General features: G+C 44.2%; 2 protein-coding genes across 2 annotated transcripts in view; one reads left to right on the top strand and one right to left on the bottom strand.

Annotated features, from left to right (window-relative positions):
• Positions 1–8,208: 8,208 nt before the first annotated feature.
• On the bottom strand, positions 8,209–12,221 carry LOC308499058 (uncharacterized protein). The gene is made up of 3 exons (XM_081051846.1): positions 11,874–12,221; positions 10,328–10,478; positions 8,209–10,223 (listed from the first exon to the last, which is right to left on the bottom strand). Exons 1-3 carry the CDS (start codon positions 11,986–11,988, stop codon positions 10,172–10,174), a joined length of 318 nt encoding a protein of 105 aa, XP_080907972.1. The 5' UTR covers positions 11,989–12,221; the 3' UTR covers positions 8,209–10,171.
• A 544-nt stretch (positions 12,222–12,765) lies between these two features.
• ZEB2 (zinc finger E-box binding homeobox 2) overlaps positions 12,766–14,666 on the top strand; it is a 122,663-nt gene continuing 120,762 nt past the window's right edge. The window contains exons 1-2 of the mRNA XM_081051845.1: positions 12,766–12,832; positions 13,071–13,212. Of these exons, the coding sequence (XP_080907971.1) occupies positions 12,815–12,832; positions 13,071–13,212 (160 nt within the window). The 5' untranslated portion in view covers positions 12,766–12,814. The remainder of the gene's footprint in view (positions 12,833–13,070; positions 13,213–14,666) is intronic.

The following is a 14,666-nucleotide window of genomic DNA, read 5'->3' as shown; positions in this document are numbered from 1 at the left end:
ATTTTAATATATGTACTTAAAAATAAGCCATTAAAAGATTCATCAGAGCCATTTAAAGATAAAGACAATATGTACACACAATTCTACATTTGCTCCTTCATTTTTTCAGACCTTGTGTAACTTGACACAGGAAAAGAGGAATAAAAGAGTTTGTGTTAAATAATGTAACTGGGGACATAATTTGATAAAAAAGGAGTTGCGTGTCCATGGCCCTTCCTGCCACACTCATCTATCTTGATTCTTATATCAAACGCATTATAAACATGAAATAGGAGATCAGTTTACATACCGTTAAAGCTTCTTAATCAATGGCAGATTCCACAAACAACAACAAATATTTACTATAAAAGAGGCGTTATTCCAGGGGATTAAGAAGGACACATCAGTAATAGATAGTCTTTCTTTGTCAAATAAATTACTATTTATAGATCTTGAATGAAGCCATATTTAAAATACTTCTAAGTGATGGTATGTTGTTTCAACATCATAAAAAGCATTACTTTACCCCAAATTCTGACTCCATTTCAATTGATATTCACAAGCATATTTCACCTAACCCTGAACATTTCCTTCAACCACACAAAAATCCTCCCCAATAGAAGCAAAACTTCAATATAGATCATCCTTACAGAGTAATTACAGCAAACTATTGTAAATAATTTTTCATTATTCCGTATAAATGCCAAATGATAGTAGGTGATAATATAGCTCAGGATCATGCTGATTTCTCTAAACTGAACTTTCAAATACTTCATAGATAGATAAATTAAGCTTTAAAAGAATGGAGTTTTAATCTTTCCTTCTTGTCTTAAAAGACCAAGTATTTACTGTGAACTTTCAGCTTTGTTCTGTCCCTCTTGTCTAGAAGGGCGCTAGCCATGTGCCAAAAACAATAGGTAAGCCAGCTTCCCTCAACCCAGAAAAATTACCCTTTTGCCACAGGAGCCATACTTATGGTTCCACATTGGCCAAGGAAAAACCTAATAGGAACAGATTTTTTTGCATGTGTAGCAAAGTTAGTTCCAGAGAGAGAGAAAGAAGCCTGGTTTGCACTGTAGCAGAACCGTTGGAACAATATGCTCCCTGTGTCCACAGCCCAGTCCTCCCCTGACACCCTCCTTTCTAGGGCATAGGGTAGAAAAGTCACATACACAGTAGATCATGCCAGGACCTGCTGACACAACCCTACTCCCAAGTTTGCAGGCAGGAGAGTGAAGCAATGTCTGTACTATACACATATTCTTACCTATTTTTTAATCAGATGTTTTAGCACTCCACTCTGAAAGAAGATAATGCAGGCAAACTTTCTCAGGGCTATTCTGTCCTTTCTACCCAGCCCCAATTCCTTCAAGCGTCTGAAGTTTGCGTAAGAATAGGTAAAGAGTTTTGAACAGTGGTGACACTTCTTTTCTCTTTTTCAATCTTTGGACAAATAGGATCTTTGACACTTCTTGACCAGACTAAGCTGGCTGCAAAAATGCTTCCTCCTATGCCAAATTATATAGGGAGAAATACGTGGGAAAATATTTTTTACTTACAATCGTAAATGGAATTGTGAGATATATAATCCAATTCTAAAGTACATTTATTCATCTCAGAGGTTATTCATATCATGATGCATATTATCATGACCACCCTACCTTATCTACCACAAATTGAGAAATTCCATGTTACTTTTACAACTTTGTTTTCAGTTAGCATTAATTTTTGTATAATGCAAGAACCAGTTAAATAATTTTTAATAAAATCATAAAATAATTAAACAAATAAAATAATTAAAAATAATAAACATCACCGAAAGCACATGCTACCTCCACTCTTGTTTTCTATAATTTAACTTCTTATATCTTTAGGTAATTTGTGGGAAGGAATTCCTATTTATTGAAACGCCTACCTTGTACCAGACATTTTACATATATTTTCATATTTTTCACCACAACCATCTTAAATCTACTCTTTTGCTCACTTTTAAAATCAGGTTCACAAGGTTTTAATATTTTGTCCTCAATACACAATTAGTATTCACACTGCAGGGAATCAAATCCAGTTGATTTAATCCCAAAACCTGTATCTCTGCCACCACAATATGCTATCATCAAAAATATAAAGAAGCTACTCTCAAAATAATGTCCTGTTCCCAAACAGTAAGTGATCAAAGAAATTATATAGGAAGTAGAAACTATTCCCAGATATTCCTGTATTGTGATCTCTCCTTCATCACTAACTGTTCCTGTGCATGCGCCCAACACAGGGCCAGGGAAGAACTAGCCAGGACCTGCCCATAGGATCTTCTACCCAGTCAAAGGTCCTAGAGAAAAGAATGAACTAGAAAACCACTTTATCCAGGAAGCCAGCGGCAACAAAGCCAGAGAAAGCAGTCAACCTGAGCATTTGATCTGAGGCCATATTAACTGGAAAAATGAACCTAAGTTGTTAGGTCCAAAAAGCAAAATAAACCACACGTGGAAAAACAAGTGCTAACTAAATGATCCAAGATGATTTGGTGTGGGTCACAATGAATGCAGTATGCAGATTGGGTGTGTGTGAGAGGTTCAGAAGGTTGTCTGTGAAAGGTGAGAAGATGTTGGATGTCACATGTACATGCTGTTGGCCATGAAGATGGACCTGGCAAATTAAAGGACCAAGAAGAACCAGATGCTTGAATTCTAGGAAGAGTCATTGATTCTCTCTAGGACACATCTAAAAATTGCCAGGGCTAGAGAAGCCGGGTTTTTTTTTTTTTCTTAGCTATTATTATTTCATATTTGGGATTATCATGGAGAGGATAATTTTTGAGAATAAGGTTTTTATATTTAAGTACCTGAAACAACTCTGAAAAATATCTTGCTTAGAATGGTGGAAAATTAGAACTGAGTAGAGTACAAAGTTTATAATTTGGACCTTTAACAGAATAAGGACTATCAAATAAGACCACAAAGCAGCATGAAGTTATTTCCAGGTCACTAGAAAATCTTAGGTGCAACCAATTTCTGGTCCCATTTCCCTTTAATAAAGGAAAAAAGAAAAAGGTACAGGTCACTCCGAGCTCCTAGGCTGATGTCCAAATGGCCATTTTGGTAGTTTTGACCTGCGAGGAGCATGGAATGGATCCTTTGAGAAAGGAAACAATTAAGGGACCCTTTAAGTGTTTTGAAGAGTCTTAAAGAAAACAAAAAAACACATCAGTATTGGAATTAAACATCACAATATTTCTTTACCCTTAGTATTTGCGTTGATTTTTCAGCTTTTTTTTTTTTTTTTAAATCTGACCTTCTAGATGGTTACGGCTCCAAAATTTCATTTTCCACTTGATAAACTGATTTTCTCCCCCACTATAGGTACTTGGAATTAGCACAGACCCCAGGATAAACACAATTCCAAAAGGGAATGCTCAGTTCATTATGAATGATCTTACAGCAAATAGTGCTTTGACAGCCAAATTCCTGGTCTCCAAATTTGAAAGTTTGCCCTTATTTTTTTTCTCACAAGTCTTACTCAAGACCGCTTCTGAGCTTTTGCACATTTAACCCTTATACTCAAAGGCAATATGTTACTAAAGAATGTGAGAAACTTCAAGTTCATAATTTGGACTAAAAGAAGTCTGATATTTACACCAAATTGTGACCATATTGAATACAATAAATTAACAGCTGATCTAACAGAAGAATTACTGTACTTATTTTCACATCTGTAGCTACCCATCCTTTGAACAGGTCTGAAGAACCGTAAACCAGCCATAAATGCTATGATGCTTTCCATTTTATTTTTTCATTTAATGACACAGCACTTATCGTTCAAAAGAAAAATTATGAATGATACTAAAAGGTAAATAATTGTTTTTAGTAGTCAAAATTAATTTGTACTGCATTTAATTGATATGTATGTTCCATGTTATTTTTTCAACCTTTCGTTATAATAATAAAGCTACACTATAATGAAGCTTCATTCATTACTTCATTTAATCCTCAGCAAAACCTGAAGGAATGGGCACCATTAGTGAAAATAAGAAAACAAACTTTAAAAAATTGCCTGTAATCACAAATATGCAGGGCTACTATTCAAAATAGATACTTTGGACTTAAATGACACAAGGTATAAAAATATCAGGAGTATGTTTGCTTAATAATTTTTATGTAATTTTAAATCAACCCACATATTAATAAGTAAAAAATAAAAATTTTTCTTAAATACTATGTCTGAAATTTGTCAGTTGCCTCCATTTTTCACTTTTTGTTCTTTATAAATAGACATAACCAAAAAAGTTCAATGACCACATTCCATAAGAAAGTATGGTCCATGGTTCATGCATATCTCTGCATTTGGGGAGGAGAGTGATTTGATTTTACATAGAGTATTGTTTTTCCTAATTAATTATAGTTCTGTCACATGTTTGTATGTGATTGTTATGTAAATGGTTTACAAATTGTTAAGAAGTTTTATGGCTATCTAGAAGAAAAACTCAATGAACTTTTACAAGTGCTGAAGAGAAAGCTTACATTTAAATGTTACTTTGTTTCTTCCTCCTAAGAGAGAATGAACTCTTTTCAAAAACACAGCTAAAATCAAGCATTAGATATGCAAATATGTGTTCAGATCAGAGATACCAAAATTATTCAAATGATAAATTATTCATCATAAAATGTCAATTAATAATTATGAAGCATAAAAGGCATCTTTCTAATGCATCTTTATTTTTTTTGGCCTAAAAAGGGCTTCAAATACATGTTCAATTGACTTCTAACAAGTTTTAACAAGTCAACAAAGTAAACAAATTGTAAACAAATGCAAACTCTGAATTTTAATAAGAGAACAACAAGTGTGCCCAAAATGAATGAAAGACAAACAAATACGGAAAACAAAAAATGTGGCCACATTCATGACATATGCTGCCCCATGTTCACTCACTTGCTAGATAACGAGACAATCTGGCCAAGAAAACAACCCAAAAACTCAAGTTGTGCATTTGCTTAGCATGTACAAAATACATGACATGGTGTTTCACTCTGAATGGACTGATCTTTGTTGGGGGGCTGGGAGGTGCTTTGGAAATTTTTCACTTTCCAGATAGTGGTTAAAGGAAAAAGCACAGTTTACATGTCTTAAAATTACCTATTGTAATTTCTAAAGTCTGTTAAGCACTGCTAAAATATCACTACAAATGAGAAAGTTTTTCACATTGCCTTAATTCTAGAAAAATTCCCTATTCGAAGTATTATTCATTTTTTTTAGAATATATTTTTTAAAAGTCATTTTGAGTGGATATAATTGAGAATAAGAAGCCATTTATGATTACCGAGATATTGATTCATACATTTATTATTATTATTACTTTTCACTGACACCTGGTGAACTTGTTCTCTAATGACCCAGGGAAGTTATTTTAGTCAGGGTGTCCCTGACCTCCTGAGAGTAGATAAATTACATATTTCACATTGTGTTTTCAAAACGAAATGATAAATCTGGACATATAAAGGAGTCAGAAAAGAATCAGAGCGAGGGAGAAGGGATGTTAAGAAACAAAACAAGAGATTGCAAAAGGGAGATATCAGATAGAAAGAAAGGAGCGTGTAGGAAATGCGATTGGGAAAGAATTTCAAGAAAAAAAAAGGATAAAGGGCAGGAAGGGCTGAAAAGGAGAGCAAGAGGGATGGAGGGAGGGAGAGAAGGAAGGGGTTTTGGTTTTTAATTCCCTGGCGAAGCTGCTGGCGTCCGCGCTCTTCAACGCCACAGCCTTCCAACTTGAGGCGAAAGCCATCTCCTCCTCGGGCCTGCGTCGCATCCAACTTACTCCAAGTTTTCTGGTGACTCGTCCAGGGCCCCTTTCCGCCACCCCCACCCCCTTAGTGAGATTGACAGTCGCGTGGAGGAGGCCTTTCCAGGCACAGCCTTTCTCATGGTAATCAGCCCCCAGCATCACCTCCCGGCCGTGGCCGTTCCCGCAACACGCGCAGCTCGCGGACCCCGGGGACCGGAAACAGGGCGGCGGGCGGGGAGCAGGAGACCGAGCCAGGTCAGCTGACCCGGCGGCCGGGCGGGGGTCGCGGGGTTCCCGGGCGGGGACAGGTCCGGGGGAGGACGAGCGGGCGTGGGCCGACCCTCCCCCCCTCACGTGCTCCTCCGCCTGTGCGGCCTGGCCTTACCCAGAGATCAAATGGAGGGACCCAAGCTGGGGGCGTGGGGGACAGAGCGCGCCGAGAACTGGGGCGACGAGCAGACCTGTTTTGCATCAATAAATTAAGACGCTCATTTGAGTCTTGAAGTTTGCTGGTTCCTGTCAGTGGAGACGTTGGCAAAAGCACTGAAGCCGAGATTCAGCCTTAACTTCAAAAAATAAAATAAAATAAAAGGAACCCTTCAGCTGGCCGCCCTGCTGGGGCCAGGTGACGCGCGAGATTCCACAGCCGCGGGCCTCGCAGCAGGGATGTTAGGGACGGTCTGAGGTTCTCTGGTCCTGTTTTGATTTTGTTTGAAAGGGCTACTCAGAGATGCTCCTGATTTTTTTTTTTTTAATAGACTTTCCCCCTCCTATCGTAGTCTCAACTCTGAATGGATTGGATTGCGAGTTTGCACGTGAGAAAACCATTTGGCTTAGCTTGGACCCCTGCCGCCCCCAACCCCCTTCACACACACCCCAATCCAGGGGTCCCCTTATCACCCTTTGCTTGCAACTAAGAAGTTGCCCACCTCCTGCGTAAAACAGGGTCGAAATAATTCCTTCAGATGAAAGATCGATTCTATTTCAAAATGAGAAGAGGTTCCTTTTTAAATTTTTCTCCACACTGCACAAAATAAACAGAATTTGTACGTGTGTGTATATATATACATATATATATACATATACATATACATGTATATGTATATTACTATGGCCAAATTCAAATGCCTTCTACAGCCTGTGTATTCAACGGCAGAAATATTGTATCTCTTCTAGCATCTGGGCCCGGGAGCGGAGCTGGGGGCAGGGGAGAGGGTGGGAGCGGCTGTGAAAGTTGAGGAAATTGACAGACTGAGAGGTGAATAGGGGGTAGGCACCAGGTCCTGGCTGGAGGGAATAGGAAAACAAAAGTGCATCTTCTCGAACTGCCTGGGTGGAGGGAATCCTGAGGGAGCCAGTTTGTTTTACTCAAAGAAACCCTAAAGAATGATTTTTCTCCCTCCAATGTCGACTGCAATATTATTTCACATTTGCATGTATCTGTTGTTTTAATCCCCTTCGTCTGTGCTAATCTCGAAAAGGATTGTTAATGGAGAAGAAAGACGGGGAAGGAGCGATTCATTTGCAGGACTTGCTTTGCTGTATGAGGAGCCGAAAGCTAGCAGCCCCCAATCCGCTCTCGACTTTTCCCTGCGTCCTGCGCTCCTACATCCCGCTGATCCCACGATCCCCATTGTCCCCGACCTGGCCTTCGGACTACGGGAGTGTTCGGGACAAATTTATATCGCGGCTTTCTCCGATCCCACCGCCACTGCGTTGGTGGGAACTCTCGGTCAAATGGGGAGGGAGTGCCAGGGGCGTGCCAGGCAGAGGCGAGGGAGGGGGCACTCACCCTACCGGCGCACTCACCCCTCTCGGGGATCCTTCCCGTGCCACCATTCAAACATCCACCTTGATGGAAACCTGAAAGATTGCTGTTTTACCCCAAGTCAAATACTTGCAAGTCGGAACTCCCAGTGCTAAGTTGGGGCTGCCTCCTGCCACTTGAATAATTACTGAGCCCAGAGTAATCAGATGATTAGGTGTTTTTTAATAGAAATACTTAAGGGTCTTTTTTTTTCTTTTTAAGTCAGATCCTAGGTAACCTGACATTAATATACATAATAGAGACAAGTGATTTGTTAGCCGTTCGATGGGATCCTTTGACCCGAAGTTTTGCCTGTGAGTGTGTGTCCGAGCTGTACGCCTCCAAATGGCTACCTGGGCTCCCGGGGTGGGGTCTCGCCTGGGTCTTTCCATGCAATGGGCTCCTTCTGCCTCCGAAATGAGAGAGAGAAGACTGAAAAGTAAACTTCTAGAGAAAGCTAAACTGCAAATATTTTTTAAGTTAAAGGGGTGCGGTGGGAGGGCAGTGGGAAGAGGAAGAAAAGACTATTAATAATAGAGATAAACCTCAAAGGAGGGACTTGATAAGTCATACATATATTTAGTATAGATATATAATATTAAAAGAAATGTAAAACAGAAAATTGAGAATGTGTCTGACCCATGTTGGAAATCTTTCATTTTTTTTATTATCAATTTTTAGACTGACGATCTTGAATGTGCGTCTTCTATAGGCAATTTGTCTGTAATTTAGTGGGGGGGGAGATTAGTTTATCCAGCTATTCTCATTGTAATAAATAGAGTTAGGGAAGAGGTGAATCTATAACCAACTGTGAAAATGTACTTTCTTGCATCCTAAAGTAAGAACTGGCTGTGGTCATGCTGGGTGGCTCTACTCCCGCCCCCCCCACACACACACACACACTCTGAACATACAAAATACAAAGACAGGCACCTCTGGGAGTATGGATGTGACAACTCATGTGGTGGCTTTTCCCTCCTCTGAGTGAAATTGCCAATGACTCTTGCATTCAAAGTCTTGCTTTAGGCACACATTCAAAGCACAGTTCAAAGCAGTTTATCTTAATATAAGTAAAAGTCTAGGGTTGGATCAGGGTATTATTTGTTTCAGATTTCATCAGACTGAAAACACGGGTCTGTAACATATTAACAATATTAAAGCAGAAAAATTGGCATGAGGCTGTTCTTTAGTCCTCTTAACACCTCTACCTTTACCTTTGCAAGGAAGCCTTAAGGTTGTGGGACTGGAAGTTTATTTGTGCTCTGAGGTTCTCAAGCACTTTCACTCTATTAAAAAAAAAAAAAGCCTCACAGTTCTTTAAGAAATTGAGCCTGAACCATTGGAGGGTAAGAGATTTCTTCCTTTTCCGATAAATGCCTGCGCTCAGCATCCTCAAATTTGGCTGTCTTTATTTACTTCCATATTAGTTCCAATTATGTGCAGTGTAAACCAGCTTTTTGATTAACAAAACAGCAGAGCATTGGTTAAGAACACTTAAACTTCAAAAAAAATTCCCCTGGGAAGTGGGCTCTGAATTGGTTAATAATGTGCAGTACTTGCTAAATTGCTGACTTCCAGATGTGGAAAATATCTTTCTTGTTTAGGACCTATGTAACCTGATTGGATTACGACAGAAGCGTCACGTTGGAAGCTTTTGAGTGATTATTTAATTAACCATACAGTAGAAAGCTGTATTCTCCAGGAAATCCCTTCCATATTTACATAACCAATCCCTTCAGAGCAAAGGTGGAGTCTTTTCTTTTTAATTTTAGTTTAATTGCAATATCAAATATATACGTATACTCCAAAACTTAGACCCCATGCCGTTTAATATCATTCTCTTCCTTCCCTGCTAAGTTCCTCTATGGCCTTTCTTCTTTTCCTCCTGCCTGGCTACACACACTCCCTCACTTTGTCCTAAGGTCTCCCTGAGATGTACAGGGATTTAGAGATCCGTCAACCCAGCGCACTCTGTTAATTTACTTACAGACCCTACTTAAAGAATGCCAAACTACTTTTTAGTTTGGGGATACAGTCCAGAAATTCATCACACATACACACACACACACACCAACACACACTCCCTAAGATGCTGTTCACATGCAGCATTTATTTTTATGGCTCTGGCATCTAAAAAGAAAATAATACTAAAATAAATAAGAGAAAGGGCAACGAATTTAGTTCCAGAAGCCGTACTGAGAAATCCACACAACTTAATGTGCATCTCAAATCTGGTCATTAGAGATATCTGTATAAGAACAGGCGATCTGGATTGAGGACCCGGGATCTTCTCCTTTAACTTTCGCCCCTTAGAGTTCTCCAATTCTGTGAATGGTGTGCACCATTTTCCGCCCTGTACGTACTCTGTAGGATTTAGTGATGAGGATAATGATGCCAAAGGCTTGACGGGGGGGGGGGGGGGGGGCGTGGAGAAGGGAGGGAGGGAGGGAGGCGAGAGGGAGGGAGAGAGGAAGGGAGGGAGGTGGAATTTCATTTCTTCCACTAAAGCGTTTGCGGAGACTTCAAGGTATAATCTATCCCAGATCCTTTCCCAGAGAGAAACTTGGCGATCACGTTTTCACATGATGCTCACGCTCAGGGCGCTTCAATTATCCCTCCCCACAAAGATAGGTGGCGCGTGTTTCAGGGTCTCTCTCTCTCCTACAGAAAAGAAAAAGAAAAAAATGTCATTAGAAGAGGCGTAACACGTCAGTCCGTCCCCAGGTTTGTGTTTCCTGGAGTGGCCGAAAGAGATCAGTTCTAACCTGCTCCGCAGGAATAACGGTCCTGCCTCCCGACACTCTTGGCGAGGTTTTGTACAGTTTGCTCCGGGAGCTGTTTCTTCGCTTCCACCTTTTTCTTCCCCACACTTCGCGGCTTCTTCATGCTTTTTCTTCTCACCATTTCTGGCCAAAACTACAAACAGGACTTCGCAGGTAGGTTTTTTTTTTTCCCCCTTTTCTCTCTTTTTATTCCTTTTTACTATGATCACCCTCCCCACCCTCCTTTTCTGATTTTTTTCCTTTTAAGTGGGGATGTGAGTCTGAAGTGAGGAGTGTCTGTGGGTAGGAATTTCAGGTGGGTTTAGCTCCTTTATGGCAAGCTTTTCCCAAGAGTGACTTCTTCGATTTCTCTCCCATTCCTAATCTCTCGCCTTCATTTTTTCTCCCTTTTTCCTCTCCCAAATAATTTGCCCTGTACCTGTGCATTCAGGTAACCAAAGGTGCCTTTTTGCTACCCTGCCTAGTAAAAGTTTTATTAAGAACTAGATGGTTGAAATAAAAACTCTTCAAGGGGAGAGATTCTGCTCTATTTTCGCATCTAGTTCCAATTCATTGTACTCAGCAATTAAAACTTGGCAAATACCTGTTAATTATTACAAAACTTGATTGATACAAGCCTACCAAATTCGAGGGCAAGTTTTTTCTCTTAGCCATGGTAGTCAATCCTCCTCTCCCAGAGAGAAGGCTGTTTTCTAAGCAGAAAGTGTCTGTTTTTTGTCTGCTTAGCGAGTTTCATTTCTTTATTTCATTCTTTGTGTGTGTGTGTATGTGAAGTAACACCTCACTTCTGTGATGATAAATAAAGAAGTGAAAGTCCTCATGGAACTTGAGTCGTTTACCAAAGTGTATGTGGGGAGGGGGGTCACTACAGCAGGAAGGAAAACTGCTGTCAGGATATCATGGTTTTAAATTAAGGAAAACTTTTGAAATTGTATTTTAAATGGCAAAATAATATAGACATGGATTTCACAGGGGACACATATACACACTTATCCCACTGCATACTTTGGCACTGAAAAGTCAAGAGAGATAGTAGGAGTTCCCAGGAACAGTGGTGAGCCCCGCTAACATGCATGTGTTTATCTCCCACCTACTTATATATTTTACATGCTCCCCCTGTAATGATGAAGGCAAGATTACTAACTCCAGAGTTAGAAATAACAAGCGAAGATAAAGTTTACAGCACAAATGCCCTGTCTCTCCCTCACACACACACATGCTCATAAAACTAGCAGCTTACTTTATTAAACATGTATTTATATGCAATCGTGTGTAAGTCTCAGCAGGAATACACACAAGGCCAGCTGTTTCATCCCAGACACTCCTGTGACCATTTCTTTATTTCAGGATTTTTCCCAACAATTTCAAATAGGAAAGCCAAGAAATGACAAAATGTATCAAACTTAAATTAAAGGTCTCCCACTATGCCTAAGTTAAATTCAAGGTGCTTTCTAAATCATCCACTTCCCCTTCTCTCTGCCCTGTCCCCCCCCCCTTCCCCCGCAAATGTGTGGAAACTGATACTCACTTTCCAGGTTTTCCGCAAAGCTTCTAGCACGGGAGACAATAGGTGCGGGGCGTGGGGACTGAGTGTGCTTGCTCGGCAGAGAAAGGGTTAATGGCCCTTGTGTTACAGTTTGCATCTGTTACATCTTTTATAGCCCCCTGTTTAAACTAATCCTCGAGGCACAGCATCTTCCTAACCTCCACGGAGTTTCGGGATTCTCCTCCTCTCCTGCCTGCCTCCGAGGTTCCCCTTCTCCAAGTTTTGACAGTTTCAGCTGAAAAAATGCAGCGCCTCTCTCGATTTTTAGGTACAAAAGTTTCGAAGCCAGAAAGGATACGATCATTTAGTAGAGCTTAAAAGTATTGCCGTAACGGTTGGACTTTCTCTTTCCTTTCTTGAGGGGGAAAAAAAAAATGTTGTGTTTTTTTTTTTTTTTTTTTTTTTTTTTTACTGGAACTATTTAAGGGAACCAGTGTGGGGGAGCATGTGTGTGAGTGAGGTGGGGGGAAATACTTAAGTAAATATTGTCAAAGTGGTGGAGGGGGGGGGAGGGACGGTGTCCAAAGAGTCTTATATTTCTTACTGCTGCGTGAAACTGGAAATCTTAATTTGAGGGCGGGGGGGGGGGGCGGGTCGGGGGGAGGAAGAGACAGTGCCTCGATCAATTCCAAAGGGGGAGGGGAGGGGGCGCGGGGTGAGTGGGCTTCCTATAATTACTGTTATCAATTTGCCCGAGTGTGCTTCATCTGGGGGCTGTTTGGCGTTGTTTGTTGTTTGTTTGTTTGTTTCCTCTGAGGAATGGGGTGGGGGGGGTGAGACAAGATGAGAGCGAAAGAAAGCCTCGCCTCACCCCAAGTACCGGAGCCGGGCTGAGGACTTTTCGGAGGAAAGGGTCCGCCTAAGCCCTGAGTCAAGCAGTCTTACTGTACTGCCGTGTGCATTCCCTCATACGGTCAGGAGTTATGACTCATTTTGAAGATGTAATTCTTGTCTCTCTGATCCCCTCGCGGGTGCGACACACCAAACAGTAACAAACACAAAGCGCCTCGGGGCCAAGGCTGGGGTGGGGGGCGGGGAGGGGGCCGCCGAAGTTTCGCTTTGGCGTTGGGGGGCGCGGATGGGTGCTGGCCGGGGCCCTGGCCCGGCTCCCCAGGGCGGCCCGCGCGCGTTGCAATGGGCGCGGGCGATGCCCACATTGTCGCTGTGTTTGGTTGCTAGATCGAGCCTGCGTGCTGCCGAAGCAGGGCGCCGAGTCCATGCGAACTGCCATCTGATCCGCTCTTATCAATGAAGCAGCCGATCATGGCGGATGGCCCCCGGTGCAAGAGGCGCAAACAAGCCAATCCCAGGAGGAAAAACGGTAAGAAGCGGCCCGAACCAAACTTTTCCGGGCCACTCCGCCGCTCCAGACCCAGGGAGCAGGAGGGGGAAAGGGAAAAGGAACCGAGGCGGCGGCGGCGGCGGCGCCCAGGGCTCGCGGGCGAGCCTCCCTCGGCGGCCGGCGCCCGAGCCCCGCGCGCGCGGCGGCCGCACCGGGGGGAGTTGGGGAAGTGCTGGGCAAAGTGGGCGCCGGGCGCGGGGGCTGCGAGCGCGGGGCTTCGGCCGGGGCCCCGCGCCCCCGGCCCCGCGGTCCCCTCGCGCCCCCGCCTGCTCCCTCCTCCGCCTCCCGCTCCGCTAGCTCCCGGCCCGCCTGGTCCCCAGCCGGGCTGCCGGCGCGTCCGGCGAGGGCAGGGCGGGGGCCCCGGCGCCGGGTCGCGCAGGATCCCGGGGCGGGGGCGGGGGTGGCAGAGCCACGGCGAGGGCGGGAGAGGGGGCCCGGGGTTGTGCCTCCGCGAGGCTTAAAGTTTCTTGCCGGAGTCGCCCGGCCGCCGCCGCGTCCGCCAAGTAACGGTCCGCCCGCCGCGGGGCCCGGCCGGGCGCGCCCGACTCGGTGGTGGGAGGGACTCGGCCGACCCCGCGCGGGGACCGGCGGGGTCCGTGCGGGCTCGGGGGCGGGTGGCTCCTCTCCGGCGGGCTCTGGCCCCTGGCCGGGGGCTGGCGGGATCGAAAAGCGCAGGGAGACTTTTCCGGGCAGTTTCTACAGGGTCAAGAGGAGCCCGTTATTCCAGCTGAGTCAGGAAGGAGGAAGGAGATGGGGGTGCGGAGGGGACACGGATAAGAGGTGGGAGATTAAAGGGGTGACAGTTTAGTAGGTCCATCTTGGAGAGAGGCAGAGAAGACAGACAGAGAGGGAGGGAGGCAGGAAGGAAAACAGGGAGGGAGGGAGGGAGGGAGGGGGAGAGAGAGAGCGAGAGAGACCCCCTAGGTATTACCCCCAAACAAAATCGTGGGAATAAAAGAGAAAACTGATTGGCAAGAGCGCAGGAGGCTCCTGGGGGAGGGGAAAGAGCTGGGGACCTGAGAGGGTGCCGGGGGGGAGCCGACGGAGGATACTGAGTTTAAAAAGAAAAACCAACCCCCCAAAACAAACAAGCGAACTAGCTAGCGCCAGCTCAGACTGGGAAGGGAAACTTCTTGCTCCCCTCGCTCTCCGCCGGATCACCCGGCGCGGGGCCGCGTTGACGCTCCGGAGCTGGACGCGGGGACGCGGCGCCCGCCCGGCCTCCGGCCTCCCGCAAGCCCAGCCCGCGCCTCGCGGGGACCGCCTGGGCCCACTTGGAGCAACTTTCCTCTAGACAAGACAATTGTGCGCGTCCCCGGCCTGCCCCTGAGCTGCGCGGCGCGGGGAGGGGGCGGCTGGGGGTGCGGTGCGGGGTGCTGGAGGGAGAAAAACACAAAGACTAGAGAATTTTGATTAGAGACAAATGATGCTTC

This window comes from Rhinolophus hipposideros (genome assembly GCF_964194185.1).
Source record: "Rhinolophus hipposideros genome assembly, chromosome: 6".
Lineage (NCBI taxonomy): Eukaryota > Metazoa > Chordata > Mammalia > Chiroptera > Rhinolophidae > Rhinolophus > Rhinolophus hipposideros.
This window is presented reverse-complemented; position numbering and strand designations above follow the sequence as displayed.

Excerpts from the sequence above, each read along its gene's own strand:
- LOC308499058 (XM_081051846.1), bottom strand. The coding sequence starts at position 11,988 with ATGCAAACTGTAACACAAGGGCCATTAACCCTTTCTCTGCCGAGCAAG. Across the intron at positions 10,479-11,873 it reads CTTTGCGGAAAACCTGGAAA|TTTTGGCCAGAAATGGTGAG; the intron begins GTGAGTATCAGT and ends TCCTGTTTGTAG. Across the intron at positions 10,224-10,327 it reads CCGTTATTCCTGCGGAGCAG|GAGAGAGAGAGACCCTGAAA; the intron begins GTTAGAACTGAT and ends TCTTTTCTGTAG.